The sequence below is a fragment of the Prenolepis imparis genome, unplaced genomic scaffold (genome assembly GCF_030444845.1).
Source record: "Prenolepis imparis isolate NDT839.2.m4 unplaced genomic scaffold, iyPreImpa1.0 SCAF_9, whole genome shotgun sequence".
In the NCBI taxonomy this organism is placed as follows: Eukaryota; Metazoa; Arthropoda; class Insecta; order Hymenoptera; family Formicidae; genus Prenolepis; species Prenolepis imparis.
The window spans coordinates 3,473,035-3,490,986 of record NW_028141167.1 but is presented as its reverse complement, the minus strand read 5'-3'; the positions used below and the strand labels follow the sequence as shown (position 1 = coordinate 3,490,986).

The following is a 17,952-nucleotide window of genomic DNA, read 5'->3' as shown; positions in this document are numbered from 1 at the left end:
TAAAAGTACGTAGTCACTCAGTTTTGATATCCAGTATTGTTTTCTGTGCTGGCTGCACCCAGTGAAATAACGCCGACATGATTACGTGGGTAAGTTTTGCTCGCCGTTTTAATTGAAAAATAAAAAGCCGAGTGAATAAAAGTTCATAAACGTTTTTTCACGTTTCTGCATAAAAATAATACAGCGACACGTAAGAAAATTGATATCTACGAGAATAAATCGTCTTGGTAAAGGTAAAAATCCGCTTTCCCTCATACACTTGCTCCCCTTTCGACTACTCTGATTAATACACACATTACTCAGCTTGTAATGCCGCGATGGGTCACTGCGTAATACAAGGCGCAAGATTTATCGTTGGCATCAGTCTAGATTTAAGACCCGGACATATTCGGCGCGAGTTTGCGGACAGTCGTGATGTACAAGTGTCACAAATAAAAGTTATTAAGGCTATTTGTTATTGGCGTGGCCGAGATATTTGCGCGCAGCTGATGAGCGTTCCGAAATTTTCGTCCGAAAACTCGATCGTGTTCCTCCGCGTTAACCCTGCTATAAACGCCGAAGTTCGTAATGAAAAAAAAGGAAGGTGGGTCTCGCCACTCGCGTACAAAACACGTCTCGCCGTCTTTTATTTTCGTCGTCGATCGCGTCCAGCGACGTCGTCAGCGCCCGGAATCTTTTGTATAAATTGGTTTGTCGCTGATTAAATCCCGGAGTTATTAAACGGAACATTTGCATTTCACGAAGAATATATCAGCGCTTCGCGTAGACGCCAGCTTGCTGCAGTCGCGGCTACTGCGAGCGAGGAAATTAGCGGCGGTGGCGGCGTCGTGACGCCATAGAATGAGATATTGCGGAAGAAGAAATGATGAAGAGCTCCGGAGGGAAACCGAGATCCTCCGATTTTCTAAAGTTCCTTCAATAGAAATCTTTCGATTCAAATTGAATCCAGCGTTTAATTGTCTCTGCGTCAAAATTGAAAGTGTTGAATAATCGTCGTAAGAACTCTTTTTTATATCATTCTTTATTGCAACTGACATATATTCCGCGATATTATGACATTTCTTGAGTTTAAATTAAATTCTTCAAAGAATACGATTTACTGGATATTTGTGTCAGTTCTGAAGATAACTACATTTTATCGCGACTTTATCTCTTTCCGAGATACTTTACTTTCGAAAATATATATCGGGTCACGGATTTGATATTGTATATATAATTTGACAGTACAAAATCCAAAAGTAATATCAGCCATATAAAATTATCTGTTGTTGAAATAGCGCGGTATGATCTTTAAATAAAACAGATTAAGGAAATATATAATCACCTAACCTAGTTTTTAATTTTGACTCTACGAATCCGTGATATTGAAAAAAGTGACAATGGTTTATTTAAAACTGTGATGTATAAGAAGCCTCGTTCGAACGATTCGATTAAATAAACCTGAAGAGGATAATGCGCGAAATCGCATCATAGATTCAATCTACTTTCGTCGCATTCGATTAGGAGTGAATCGTACAAAAGCGGATCTCTAAGAATATAATTTGATATCGTCATCTTCTGCTGATTCCTAATGCCTACGCTTTTCCTAGCGGAAATTCGGAAATAAATCACCGGCGCCGATTATATTCGAGCGTGATTAATTGATTTCTTGCGGCAAACATGCCGTCAGCTGACCACGCTGATTTTTCTAACCGACTCGAGATGCGATTTCGCTTCTCGTTAGCCGAGCGATCTCTCCCTTCTTTCCTTCGGGAAATCCCCGGCAAGAAGGTTGAAGCGTGATAAAACGACTCCTCGACTTTACTAGATATTATTATCTCCGACTTTTCCGCTCGAACGTGCCCGCATACATATGTGTGCGATAAAAGTGTATACCTGATACGACACGCGCCTTGCGTCTACTGAAAGTTAAACACTCATTATTCGTGTCTTTTCTTTGAGAAGACTGTCTATTTTAAATGAGAATAGATAATAGAAGATAGGAGCTTCACTATCTAAATTATATTTATTATGGAATATAATAATAAGTCCAAGTGTATTCCCGCCCATTATAATTATAATACTATAATAAATAATCAAAATTCAATGTTAATTACACAAGTTGCTAAAAGATTAACGATCCAAAAGACAACGCGATTTTACGAACAAATTTCATTTCCGACTATCATTCTAGGCGTGGCTTCCGGTCGTCGCTCTGTTACTGACAGTAGCTACTGGCCAGGAACCTGCAACGCGAGATGAGATTCGACCGCAAGTGTCGGCAGTCAAGCAGGGACTGGTCGACTCCATCAGGCTGTCGCGACAATTGCAGTCGCTGCGACCGCTCGTGCGTCATAACCTGTCAGGTCAAATTATCGCGACAGTCGAAAGAAACCAGAAGAAACGACAGCTGGGCGATCTCGGGATGAACTTTCCTCAGCCGTTGTCATCGCTGAACGATCAGAGCCCGCTTCCGTTCGTCGGAACGACTTTCGGCGCAGGTCTCGGTATCGTTTCACAAATCCCTCCGCAACCGAGGCAGATCATCAGCACGCGGATAACCGAGACCTCGCCAGCGGGTGATCGCGTTACCATCGAGACCCCATCAATCATTGAATCGCAGCGCAGAATTCACGATTTCGATAGATCATTTCACAGATCGCATTCTTTCCATCACAAACATGGGCATGACGACCATCATGATCATCATACCAAGCACCATCATGGACATAAACATCATCATGAGCATAGTCATGATCATCACGAAGAGCATAAACACGGTCATGGTCACCATCACGGACACCATCATGGACACGAACATAAGCATGAACATGGTCACAAGCACGATCACAAGCATGATCACGAGCATAAACATCATGGAGAGCATAAGCACCATCATGGACATCATCATCATTCGAAACATGAGCATCACGAAGAACACAAACACCATTCAGAGCATCATCACCATCATAAGCATCACCACCATAATGAACACCATCATCATCATGATCATCATCATGTTAACGAACATCATCATCACCATACTCACAAGGAAACCGAGAATCATCATCATCATCATGGACACGAACACAAAGAACATCATAAGCATGGACACAAAGAAGATCATAAGCATCATCACGGACACGAGCACCATCACGGCCATCACGAGGATCATCATCATTCTCACCATCAAGATCATAAGCATCACCATCATGAATCTCACAAGCATGAGCACGAGCATAAGGAGGAACATAAGCATGGTCATGATCATAAGCATAATCACGATCATCACGAACATCATCATCACCACGAGGAACATAAACATCACGAAGAACACGATCATAAAAATAGCCATAAACATAAAGAAGACCATGAACATCACGAGGATCACCATCACGGACATAATCATCATCATAAGCATCACGAGGACCATAATCATCATACATTAGAAAGACACGATCACGGACATTACAAAAGTTTCGTCCATCAGTTCGAATCCACGCCCGTTCATGAAGAATACGCATTTCCGGAAGAAAGCGTAACGATTCCTGTGACGCCATCGGCACAGAATGTTCTAAAGATTACGCAACCACCAGAAATAAGAGAGTCTGCGAAGCACGTAGAGGTCGTATAAGTTTAGTGGATGAATTATGACACAAACGCGACTACGGGGTTAAAACGTCTAAATTAAATCATTTATATATAAACATGTTCGTCAAAATTAAAAAAAAATTTAATACCACCGAATTAGATAAAATATTTAATAGCACGATATCATTGCTATTACTTTTACTATATATATTTTAATTTTATTGTTATTGGACTTCTCCTTGAAATACCGTTTTAACGCATTAAAAACATCTTGTTTTATGCACAATTATGCATTGTATTAATTTATATTTTCATATTTTAATTTGTCCTTTCAATAATTGCACACACATTACAAAAAGTTGCATTTAATAAGCATCTTGAAAAAGTTTATTATTACATAAAAATAAATATATTAAAAAAGGTTACACAAAAAATGCTATTACTTTTACTATATATATTTTAATTTTATTGTTATTGGATTTCTCCTTGAAATACCGTTTTAACGCATTAAAAATATCTTGTTTTATGCACAATTATGCATTGTATTAATTTATATTTTCATATTTTAATTTGTCCTTTCAATAATTGCACACACATTACAAAAAGTTGCATTTAATAAGCATCTTGAAAAAGTTTATTATTACATAAAAATAAATATATTAAAAAAGGTTATACAAAAAAATAAATTACCTATTTAATTTGAAAATGAGTATATTATATTATTTTAGTCACATAATATGAATTACAAGACTCTGTAGTAATTAGGAGATTAAATTTTGTTGTATAATTATTATTTTTAAACTTCTCTAATTACAATTGTTTATCTAAAGAAGACTATGATTCTAAAGAAGACTGCGCAAGCGGATTTGCGATATCTTTAAAATTAACAAATTTACCTCTTGGACGAATAAACAATTGTTTATAACTTTTGAACCGCTCAACTACAAACGAAAGGAAAATCATTACAAACAACTACAAACGATTCTAAAGAAGACTGCGCAAGCGAATTTAAGAATTGAATAAACAATTGTTTATAACTTTTGAACCGCTCAACTACAAACGAAAGGAAAATCACTACAAACAACTACAAACGATTATAAAGAAGACTGCGCAAGCGGATTTGCGATATCTCAATGTCGGATGCGAGTCATTAAAAAAATTTCTTTTATTTATTAATTGATAAAACTACAAACAAAATTATTGTTACTACAAACAACTACAAATGAAATGCTATTATTTTCCGTTTTAAAAAATTAATTTTTAAAAAGTCGGGTGCTGGGTTCACATAGCTCATCCGTGTGCGAATATTTTATTACTTTATCAATAGAATTTATTATTTAAATATTTGTAAATAAAATTTTTTAAAAATTGTAAAAAATGATAACATTATTAATGCTATTATCGCGATATTTGTCGAAATTATTCGAACGAGGAATGAAAAGAGTTCGGACGCGTTACTATTGTCGCTTATATCAGACGGATAATCACTGAAATCGGCTGACCAGTGCTACTTTCTATCCCTGATTAATCGCCAGACTCGAAAAAAATCACTTTCTCATTATTATTGCATATGTACATTATATTGCATATTATATGCGAGTATAATATGACTCATTCGAGCGAGATTTGTTAAATAATTTTCTCGAAACGCTCATATATACATGATGTTATATGATATAAAACTTTCTGTTTTTTTTCCCCGATTTCAAACATCAAACGGTAAGAGTTTTATACGTCGCGTGCGAATAATATTTTATTACTTCATTAATAGAGTTTATTATTTAAATGTTTGTAAAAAAAATTGTTGTAAGAAATGATAACGTTATTAATGCTATTATCGCGATATTCGTCAAAATTATTCGAACGAGGAATAAAAGCGTGCAGGAATGAAAAGAGTTCGGACGCGTTACTATTGTCGCTTATATCGGACGGATAATCACTGAAATCGGCTGACCAGTGCTACTTTCTATCCCTGATTAATCGCCAGACTCGGAAAAAATCACTTTCTCATTATTATTGCATATGTACATTATATTGCATATTATATGCGAGTATAATATGACTCATTCGAGCGAGATTTGTTAAATAATTTTCTCGAAACGCTCATATATACATGATGTTATATGATATAAAACTTTCTGTTTTTTTTCCCCGATTTCAAACATCAAACGGTAAGAGTTTTATACGTCGCGTGCGAATAATATTTTATTACTTCATTAATAGAGTTTATTATTTAAATGTTTGTAAAAAAAATTGTTGTAAGAAATGATAACATTATTAATGCTATTATCGCGATATTCGTCAAAATTATTCGAACGAGGAATAAAAGCGTGCAGGAATGAAAAGAGTTCGGACGCGTTACTATTGTCGCTTATATCGGACGGATAATCACTGAAATCGGCTGACCAGTGCTACTTTCTATCCCTGATTAATCGCCAGACTCGGAAAAAATCACTTTCTCATTATTATTGCATATGTACATTATATTGCATATTATATGCGAGTATAATATGACTCATTCGAGCGAGATTTGTTAAATAATTTTGTCGAAACGCTCATATATACATGATGTTATATGATATAAAACTTTCTGTTTTTTTTCCCCGATTTCAAACATCAAACGGTAAGAGTTTTATACGTCGCGTGCGAATAATATTTTATTACTTCATTAATAGAGTTTATTATTTAAATGTTTGTAAAAAAAATTGTTGTAAGAAATGATAATATTATTAATGCTATTATCGCGATATTCGTCAAAATTATTCGAACGAGGAATAAAAGCGTGCAGGGATGAAAAGAGTTCGGACGCGTTACTATTGTCGCTTATATCGGACGGATAATCACTGAAATCGGCTGACCAGTGCTACTTTCTATCCCTGATTAATCGCCAGACTCGGAAAAAATCACTTTCTCATTATTATTGCATATGTACATTATATTGCATATTATATGTGAGTATAATATGACTCATTCGAGCGAGATTTGTTAAATAATTTTGTCGAAACGCTCATATATACATGATGTTATATGATATAAACTTTCTGCTTTTTTTCCCCGATTTCAAACATCAAACGATAAGAGTTTTATACGTCGTGTGAGCTATGTAAACCTAGCACTCGACTTTTAAAAAATTAATTTTTTAAAACGGAAAATCATAGCATTTTGTTTGTAGTTGTTTGTAGTAACAATAATTTCGTTTGTAGTTTTATCAATTAATAAATAAAAAAAAAATGTTTTAATGACGCACCCGACATTGTGATATCGCAAATCCGCTTGCGCAGTCTTCTTTAGAATCGTTTGTAGTTGTTTGTAGTGATTTTCCTTTCGTTTGTAGTTGAGCGGTTCAAAAGTTATAAACAATTTTGTTAACATATATAAACAAAATTGTTTATAACTTTTGAACTGCTCAACTACAAACGAAAAGAAAATCACTACAAACAACTACAAACGATTCTAAAGAAGACTGCGCAAGCGGATTTGCTATATCTTTAAAATTAACAAATTTACCTCTTGGACGAATAAACAATTGTTTGCTAATTAAATATTCTTTAATATTTTTATTCTTTTAAAATTATTTGATCATTTTCAAATTTAATAGATAAGCATTAATTGTGCATTACTTTACTTAAATTCGATCTCTCACAAAATGTAATATGTGCTGCTTTCGAATTAAACGATGCATATAATCAACAAAAGTCATGTTTAACATTAAACCGTATTCTACAATCCGGACGTAGGAAACCACCCAACTGAATACCGTTCTACATTATCTGCTTTGTTTTTTCTCGGTGATAGCATCGTTCAAAAAAACGATTACGGTTCGATCGTAGTACAGGCTCGCGAATATCTTGTTAAGCGTTGTTTCTCGTTAGTCAAACATTACTCGAGCGTTGTTGACACCTTTGAAATATAAAGTTTTCACCACTTTACGATCCTTTCATTTTTCCACCGCCCTGGTCTCTTAGTATAAAGCTGAGATAAACGATGGCTGGTTTTTTTCACGGAAGAGAGACAATATTTAAATTTTATAGCAAAGAGCATATTTTTATGCCATTGCAAAAAATTTTATACACGAGAATACCAGAACAAATGACGAAAAGTGAAAATTAAAATACAAACATAATATAATCGTGTCAAAGTGATGATATCAACGCGTTAATATAAAAAAAGTTCAACAAAAGGAATTATATAGCAACGATTATTTTAACAAGAAAACATTCTATAGGAATAATAAATACCAGTTTAGAAGAGAACTCAAAGAGGGACTTCCGACTAATATAATTTTTTTTGCATCGAGAAAAGATTGTAATCTCTCTGTGTGTAATTCTTTGACTTAAGAATAATTTACAGACGATAATCTTTTCCGACAAACTGGGCGATTTATGAGAGTGATTTTGTCGATAGATAGATAGCGAAGATTAGGAAATTGTGCCAAGGATCCTTCCTAGATTCGACATACACCGGAAGCCATGCACATAATATCTCGCACGATAATAATAGATAGATAATAGGTTGACTATTCAATGAGAATTGATTTAGCTTTGGACGTGAGCACGCGTAATCCCTTAATGCCATCAAGGATCTTCGCGTCAGGGTTGTAAGTCGCTCGACAACTTATCACGTTAAACGTTATAATCCCGACTTTCAATTCGTTATATTGCTCGAAACTTTTCGACAGCCTAATAGAATAGAAAGCGGAAAACGCCACAGATCGAACAATGGTGACTTCTTCTAGATAAGCATCATTTCCACAAAATAAAAGAAAAAAAAGAAGAAAACGCTTTGGTAATCTTTAAAAGCGTCTCTTTATCGTAGAGTCTTTTCACGCGATAAGAAAATCGAGGCAGACGAGAGAGATCTATGGGAAGAGGCAGAGAGTAGATGGACGATAAATCCCGTTTGTGAATTAAATTGACGTCTCTATCGTTCTCACGGCACTCTTCGCTTAAAAGATGTTGCCATACTTTGAGATAAAAAAACGGATATGCCTCTCCCCTTGCTTCAAGTAACGCGGTAAATTCAGAAGAAAAAGGATTGAGTAATTTAAAAAAAATTGCAAAAATGTCAACAAATTAATGCGCAACGTTATAAAAATAATATGTGCACGAAATGTGTTATTGCTCAGAATCTTAGAAAATGAAAGTCATTTAAAATATGTCCATCAATAAATCGTCTTTTAACGTGATAAGTGAATTAAAGAGCAAAAAGAGATCCAAGGCTAAAAAAAGCAACAGACGGACGGAAAGAGAAGAAGAAAGGAAATAAATTGTATGTGCGAATCGAATTACCAGTCCCATCTTCCTTTGTCGCTCCGCATAACTTTGGATGTGAAAATGTTATATCTTTGAGATCTCAGCCTCATGATTGTAGATATAAAAATACAATAAAAATTATACAAATTTATATAATTCAAACTTATTTTGTAATTTTGAAAATTGAGTTTCTGTTAAATGTTTTTCAAGCGTTCAATTTAGATGCACGCTTTAAACAACACGTAAGTTACTTTGAAGTTACTTTAAAGTTTCGAGGGACATTGCGGGGCGAATGAAACATTTTGGGAATGCTCGTCCATCAGGAAATTGTCTCTCTGTTGGACGCGGGAATCAGGCGAAAGACAAAGAGAGGGTGCAAGAGACAAAATGAGGATACGCGAAACGGGCGAGCGAAGATAAATCCTGTTTGCGGATTGAATAGCTTGCCTCGACGTCCCCATCGTGTTCAACTTTGACCTAGAGCAACTTCCGTCTTTCCACAACCGCAAACTTGTTACCGTAATGTGCCTGTAAGTTGGTCTCACCGGTAGCTGCCGTAGTTAATTAATTAATACAATTAAGCGCCGACGGTTTCCGATATAAAGCTGTCTTCGAGTGGCGCACAAAATATACCGAGGCGATGAATAGAATAACAATGGATATTTCAAGAAAGTGTCTCTGCAAAAGACGATAAAGACACAAGACCCCAGAGTAATCGCGCGCGCAAGTTGCTCCTCCATTAGAGAATTATCCTGTCGTCGTGCGAGGAAAACAACGAAAGAATTGAATGCAACAATACGATAGGGAAGCGGAAGATGACGTGTTTACGCGAATTAGAACGTTGGTCACATCGTGATGCTAATGCAATTGTTCTGCTTTCGAGGTAGCTGCGCGATAAGGAAACTGACGACAATGACCATCCAATCAAGGAAGAGTGCATTTGTATAAAGTATGTTTCCGTACAAAAGAGTAGTAAATGCAATTGTTTATGCGATGCGACAATCAACTCTAAAAGCTCTCTCAGTCAAAAAATGGCGAGAAACGTATAGATCAACTACGCTTACGAACTGAATCCGTAAGTTGATTGCAAATGTTAATTTCCTTACGCTAAACAAACCATCTTCTCATGACGATAAATAGGTTAACGTAATACAACTACGGGTTAGCGAGACACACACAACCGCATAAGTAACTAATAAAATTATATGAAACTTCGTGGTTAGTTTACAACACCGAGAACGTGCTCGATTTACACTTGCATGCAAGCTGAAAATTACTTTTGCTATACTATTTACACGAACCGTAAAGTTTGTCGAGATTCATAATATTTTTCCATTATCGCTTCGTCTTTCTTACAAATATCACAGTATGCGCACCGCAATGTGTTTGATAAATTTCTGTATAATAATATTTGCTGCTGCTCTTAAATATTAACGGAAATTTGTAATCTATTTTTACGAAATAATTTATAATTTTCCGTATCGATCGTATTCTTAAGTTAAAAACAATATCTGCTGGCTTAAAAAGTTGTAAAATTATTAATATAATAAAGATATAAGTCTTGAGAAAGTAAAAGAAAAAATATTTTCAATACGGATAGAACTGTTGCGTCTTTATTCATAAGTTTCGATAATAATTTTTAATGAGGAAGAGTGTTATGTTGTCAGTAACATTAATTATGCTGGGCCGCTTATTCGAGAGTACTTTCAGCTGCCATTTTAATACGCCTTTACTTTAACGACGCCAGTCTTTTATTCATTGACGCAAACTCTACTAATGAGGACAGTAATAGACAGAAATACAATGGGTATTAATATATTTTTGTCGGTGTTTTACGATGCTGAACGAATTTTCAAGCCATAAGAAGTATACATAGCGAAATAGTTTTTCAAGTAACGTAATATTCTATTATCAGCCGCAGTCGGAAATCTTTTATAAAAATTTATCATACACTCTTACAATCGTAATAAAATGCATGGCGAAATACGCAACAAAAATATTATTTCTATCCGAGTACTGCCGAGACTGCTACCGCGAACGATCCATCAGATCCCAAATATTCTCGCTAGGAAAATGGTCGGATCGCAATCACGAGAGCCGCGAGAGTATACGAAGGCTCGTTCCAGCGCGGAAAGTTATCGGTATCTATCTCGACGAAATCCTCAAAGTTCGCAATGTCTGCTCGTGAAATGGGTTAATAAATCGTCGAGCGTGATGCATTTAAACCGCGGCCGGAGGAATTGTTGCAACACGAAGAATGATCCAGGATCGAAAGAGCACAGGCTCCGAAGAGCGGTGGAAAAGACCGCCGCCGCCGGATGCCGTCACGGGATTTAAATTCGTCCGAAGGTTTATCAGCATGCATTGGCCAGCGCGCGAAAACGCTATTTCTATCTTTCGTTCTCGTTTTCTTCCCTCTGAGACGCGCGGGGAGATGCGGGAGATAAGCCGCGGCAAAAAGAATCGGCGAAAACCCGGAGGAATCTCGTGCATGCGAAGTGGATGAAATGTGGACGCTGCAAGACGAAAGGAAACGGAAGGGAGGAGAGAGAGATGAGATGATCATAACTCACGACGTCGAATCTGACAAATGGATCTATCGTCTTTCGCGGTGATACGATATCATCATTATGTAGTTATAGTGCAAGAGCTGATATCGTATCGAAGCCGATTTGATTGAGAGTTACGTACGGATCCAATATCAGGGATTATTAAGGATTTATCTTCCTTACGGATTCTTAAAATTGCATTCTCGATGGAGGAATTTTTATATCTGCGGAAAATCGAAGATCATGCGCGCGTATTCTCTTCACAGCTGCACTAATATGCCTTTTAGCGTCTCTTGAATTTTCATTTAAAGCTATTTCCAATTTGAAACGGAGGAAATAGCCTTATCTACTCAGGTGCAGTTTAAAGATGATAACGAGAAGAACGTAAAAGGTCGGGAGAAACAGCATTTAACAATTAGGAACAATTTCTGCTCGCTCGTAGAACTTGTTCGCCAGCGGCGTCGTTGACTATTTAGGTCAAAGTTGAACAAAAAAAAGTGAAAAGATAGAACTTTACGAAAGAAAAGAACGAACATTTTATTTCGGCCATACGCGAATTTCGTTTCATTTAGAAAAAAAGAAGAGAAGTCTTATTGTTGCGCGCGAATCGTTGTAGCAAATAAAAGTTTTTCCTCTTACACACACATCTGCCTGTAAGTCTCTCTATATACGATGACTAATTCTTTTAAAAAACGCACACTGACACATGAACCAGCCAAATATTTCGTTAATAATTTTTATCTATTTTTTTGGCGAATAATCAAACATTTTTTAGTGCGAAAAATATCAAACTCGTCCCATTTTGTGAAAATATTATATTTTCATATTTTTTCCATATTAAGATATATTCTAAATCTCCTTTTCTCATATATACAAGATACAAGAATCAATTCCACCAGTTCTGTCTTCATTTCAAATAATTAAACGAGAAATTTTCTCTGCCATAAGTAAAAGTTGATGTTTCAGCGCGCAAAGAGAGAAAGAGGGAGAAAGAGAGAAGTGAAATTTTTCGCAGCGTAAAGAAAATCTATAAATCGTCGCGCGGGTATATTTTTCTCTCCCGTTGTGTTAAGTGACTGGAAAGAATCCAGTCGGCTGCCATGTGAAATGTCGGCACCCTTCGGCTAGCTAACACTCCCCAACCCTGAAGAGAATTCATATAACGATCGAGAACATCGGGAACGGTTCGCCAGCGATTTATCGATAATTGATCGCGCATTGCATCCGTAAATTGCATTATAATGCTGTTCGACGTAAATCCTACGGATCATAGGATTTTGGTTTATTCAAGCGTATTGTTGAAATAGAATTCTCAATTTACAAGATTAGTAATGCACAAAATGACATAAAAGCATGAATTAAATTTTACAGAATTCAGAATGCATTATTTATCTCTTCTGCATATTGAATAAAATTTTTACTGTAAACGACTCGCTCGTAATTGTAGCATCTATCGGAATAAGAAACAAATAAAAGAATCATTCGCATTCGGAAAGTAGTGTAATGAGACTTGGCGTTTTTATCAACTCGATTACGCGGCGACTCACAATAAATATTGTTAAGGGGAGACTCGCCCATTTATTACGATTTATTACGATTTTCCAAGATGCATCTATCTCCGCGTCGAAGATGGTTACGACAGCGCCAGGCCGTTAATCGGAGCTGAAGAGGCCGCGTCTAACAATCAGACCATCGGGAACATTCCACGAGGCATTTATCGATAATCGATCGTAGTAGACCCCCGAATCGCAGACGGTTCCATTCTCGTTCCCGCCTCTCACTCATCCCTCCCGCCATCGAGCGAGTCCTCTCCTCGGTCTACCCCGAGAGTACAGGTAAAGGTGCATTCACAAGGGCCTGTGCGTGCGCGCGCGTGAGACGGCGACGGCATTTAAGCCGTTAGACTCAAGAAGGATCTTGTTTCGGGCTTCCACGTAGCTGTCACGAGCACCTTGCAAGGGCTTCACGGGCAAGGCGTCGACTTGTACACGGCCACGGAGCTATGCACAAGGGAGTCCCGTGTACAACGCCACGCGTATGTATGGAAATGCATCGTTAGACAGGTGCTTGAGAGCCGCATGCCATACGGCAATTTCTCATAGGTGCGACACGTCGACTCTAGGCAGCGACCCAATCTGCCACCTGCAATGCTTCGCATCTCTATATGGGGATTTGTGTTGTAACCGAGGAAATAAACGCATCGCACCTTTGTGTAAATAAACATGTCGTATCCGAATAAACTTTTCCTTAAAAAAAAAAAAAAAATAATTCGAGATTTCCAACAATAAACCGATGAAACAAAATCACCGATAATTACACAGGATGAAAATATGAAAATGAATATGAAATATGTAATCTTTGTAAAATCGTAAAAAAAAATTTCCAAAGAGAGCCTTTATTTTCGATAATTCGGTCGAGTCACGAACAAAACTTGGGCCATTAATTTATTACAGCATTATTTAATGGCAAATATCGATTTAAGCGCGGATAATTTTTCGGGCGAGCTATTGCGTTCTCGGCTGACATCATCGCGGAAAGGATATCAATCTTTATTTTTCTCTCGTTAAAAGGTCAAAATAGAAAAGAATACCGCGAAATATTTCGTGCCGCGCGGCACCACACCATTACGTCACCAGCTATCTCGTGTTACCGCATTTTTTACCACGAATATCCATTAAAAAATGTTTCGCGAATATCTTCACACAAAAATATTTCGCGTCACATACGCGAACAACGACGCGAGACGGGACGAATCTTCCCAAAACTGTCTGCCTTAAAAGTATTCGAGATTCCGGGTTACATTCATTCGGAACATTTTCATCGCCGACGGTCCCGCGACTTTTTTTACGTCTATCATGACCAATGAATAATTCACGTGCAGAGAGAGGCATGAAAAATCGGCGCCTTGTATTTTTAGCTACAATCGTGTCTCTCCCTCATAGAATTTATCGAATACTCTCTTCCTTCTAGCCGCGGCGCACGCGGCGGGTCAACGGAATCGATATTCGACCGATGAGGCTAATAGGTAGGTATCGCGTAACGCCCGACTGATGTCGTTATTACATCGAGATCGCCACTTTGGGCGTGGGCCCAATTATAAAGAGATAGTCGTGTATTATGAATCATGAAAACGATCTGTATCACAATTCGTTTCATCGTCGCGTATTATTTTATCAATAACTGAGTGAGCAAATAACGCTTTTTTATTTTCGAGCATATTATGCATCAAAATATGGATTTTTCTAAAATTAAATAATTTAATATATTGTTAATCGATACAAATTTATTTATATATATATATATATATATATACGTTTTATAATTACAAATTTTTGCAATTATATATTGCATATTATATTGCAATCATATATTGCAATTATATTGCATATTATCTAACGATAACATCATGAAGAGTCTTTAAGATGAAAAAAAATTATCCTAGAACAAATTTGCCAATACATTTACGCCTTTTATAATAAACTGCATAATTTCGTACGCCACTTGACAATCAATGCAAAACGTCTTTTATGTAACGACGCTTCCCGATCTTTATTGCGATAGATTCTAATTACAATCGAATACTCGAAAATATCCCGATAATACCTAGCAAACGGCTGCACAATCCCATATAGGTGTGATGCGATATATACTCGGCTTTATTTCATATTTCTCACGCTATTTCTCCCAATAATCGAGTGTCGCCCTATCGCGAACAGTTATTCCAACATAATAGACGACAGCTTATAACGATACCTTACATCACAATCGCGCGTTAGAGAAAGTGCTATTTACTTGCTATAATTGAGTAACGTTTGCAAAGTACGTATATGAAGAAATTGTTTTAAGAAAAATAAAATTGAGATTTCTTATAAAATTTAATATATTAATGAGGCTAATAAAACTTTTGACAATTTAATGTGTTCTTAAAAATCTTTATTTAAAAAAAGAAGATTTATTAAAATAAGAAGAAACTTATGTCTACTAGATCTTGAAACTTTGCTAATAAATCAGTTTCTATATATGTATATAATATATTTTTATTTTTGAAAAAAAAATAAGTTTAAATATTAGTACTTTAGCACTATTAGCACTTCAATTAATACTGTTGCTACCCATTGTCAGATAGGTTCAACATCTCTATTATTGGATTTCTTAAAGAGTATTCAAATAAAATTATAAACGATCCTACAAGCTTTCTATCTGAAATAAAATAGTTTTTAAAAAAATTTAATGTATACACCTCTATATAGTTGTAAATAAAAGAAATCAAACGCCCCGTTATACGACTGCTTTTTTAGGATTTTTATCGCGTCTTTTTTCCTGCAAGTGCCTCGATTACAATGGCCCAATATTCGTCGTCGCTTTTATTCTTCGCTAAAATTGAGTTCGATCCGATAATGTCCACAACCATTGTATAGTTCCGCACGAAATAAACGCAGCGCCGATCGAAATCCAGCAAGAGATACCTCGTACCAGGCGGAATTTCTTGCCGGTTGCATTATATTCCGACATCCTTTATCTATACTTCTCACGCTATTTCCTCCAATAATCGAGTGTCGCCCTGCATTGCGCGCAGTTATTCCGGATCGTGGCCAGTTCCGACTCTGTCGCGCGTCAACGGAATATTGCGTTTGCCGGCTGACGCCAAATCGAGCGGGAAAACTATAAGAGGGAAATGACTGGAGAATAAGACAATTTTTGTCAAAGAAAAAGGAAAGAACGTTGCAACGTAACGACCAAAAATGCGTGTTCTTTTTTTAGGATCAATAAGGGAATCTTTTTCCCAAAAATATACTAAAAATGCGAGTTCTTAATTCTGTAAAATTTTATCATTTTTGTTAAACAATATTTATTACTGAATTTACAGTTGTTTAGTGCAACGTAGGGAAGATATTAAAGTTATAGCGAATGCTTTTCTCGATGTTTCAAACAAATATACGTGTTTTAAATACATTCCGTTATTTTTGTCAATTTTTAAACGTAAACTGATGAGATCATTAAAAAACGAAACGAGTGACCTAACAATCCCAACCGCAGTGACGTGACATAGTCGAAGCGCGAAGCGACTATTTCAGTCATTGCATAATTGCAATGGTAAAACCGAAATCGCGGCAAATGCTCAAGCGTAAAAGAGGTCAGCTTGACGAAGGTCGTGATGACAACGCCTGTTCTACGTGTGTGATGTGCACGCCTCCGGGTAACCGATGGACGAAGCTGGATAACGTTAACCTGATTTACGGGTAGAGCCGAAGGCTTTTCGAAATTTGCATTGCACCAGTGAGAGATGAATGAATATGCTCGTATGAGAGAGAAAGAAAGTGAAAGTATGTGTCGGAAGAACATTGTGGAAAATACTGTTATAAGGGTTTGGTAGGAGATCAAGAAAGAGTGAGATGATAGGCCAGTTAATGGAATCAAGGATAACTCGATAGAGATGGCAGGATGACTCGAGTAAAGTTCCGAGCCATCCTATCCACCCCTACCTTTCAGGTGGATCAGTTTATCATCGTGGTACACGCGAAATTAGATCCGTCCTCTGCAAACACTTCGTTTGGTTCGTTTTACGGATTTTCGACCGATCGTTCGCATAATCTCGGTATTCTTATTGGAATCCTCTCCTCTCCCTTTCTATCTCTCTCGCTCTCTCGCTTTCTCTCCCTAGAAATGCAGTTTGAAAACGTTTGACGCTGTCCTATGAAAAATCAATAAATTATTAACTCGTTTATTCGCGTTAAAATATTTAACAGTTTTTCTCTTCGTATGCAACGTGAAATTTGATCTACATATATGTATATGTTTTCAAATATAATTTTAGCTAATCTCTTTTTCCTCTCGAAAACTGAATAAATAAAAAAATATCGCACAATACATTTTCTCTCTCTTTCCTCTCCCTCGATATAAAAATTTCCTTCATCGTTGCCTGTGTTACAAAAACAACGTTTCTCGTGCATTAATTTTAATACCTTAAAGTAATTTACGAAATTGCAGTCTGCGATATTCTCACGGAGACATCCCAATATCTTTGTTTTTTCGCCTCTATTCCTTTTCGCAGGCGCTTTATTCCCAAGACTGATCATTTTGTCACTGACGTAGATACCGATGCGAAATACGACGCAGGCACGCGGAAGGAAAAGCAAAGGGAATATCGAAATCTCGTAACCGCCACGGCAATGTTTTATAGCTGCGAGATACGAGTCGAGTGTTCCCTGAGTGGAAAAACTTGACGGTCCTCGTCTTGCGAGGCATTCGAAGAGGCAACACAGCGAGGCAAAGTAAGATAGGAATGTGAAACGTCGAAGAGGATATTCACTTCGCAAAAGACACGCGCCCGCGTGTGTGCTCCTTAAAGTGAAAGAGGAAACTGCGCGTGCAAGTAAAGGTAAAAGTAGCACGACCATTGGCGAAACAATATATTACGGCGCACTTACCGTGTCGGAAGTCCAAGTAAGATACGATATAAAGTTGTCGCATGATACATAACAATGGCGCAAAGATAACTTTCCTTACAGAAGAACTTTCCGAGCAATAATTCCCCACGCGCCCGTTGTCCGGAGGGAACGTAGCGAATAGCATGCGGCTGT

General features: G+C 36.9%; 2 protein-coding genes across 6 annotated transcripts in view; one reads left to right on the top strand and one right to left on the bottom strand.

Moving 5' to 3' along the window:
* LOC145940774 (uncharacterized) overlaps positions 1 to 17,952 on the bottom strand; it is a 225,604-nt gene that overhangs the window by 138,852 nt on the left and 68,800 nt on the right. The gene's annotated exons all lie outside the window — the stretch shown is intronic.
* LOC145940911 (uncharacterized) lies at positions 318 to 3,613 on the top strand. The gene is made up of 2 exons (XM_083046556.1): positions 318 to 560; positions 2,174 to 3,613. Exons 1-2 carry the CDS (start codon positions 318 to 320, stop codon positions 3,611 to 3,613), a joined length of 1,683 nt encoding a protein of 560 aa, XP_082902682.1.

Bases quoted from the DNA above. Each gene is read 5' to 3' on its own strand.
- LOC145940911 (XM_083046556.1), top strand. From the start codon at position 318: ATGGGTCACTGCGTAATACAAGGCGCAAGATTTATCGTTGGCATCAGT. The intron at 561-2,173 runs GTTCGTAATGAA...CTATCATTCTAG, and splicing joins ACCCTGCTATAAACGCCGAA to GCGTGGCTTCCGGTCGTCGC.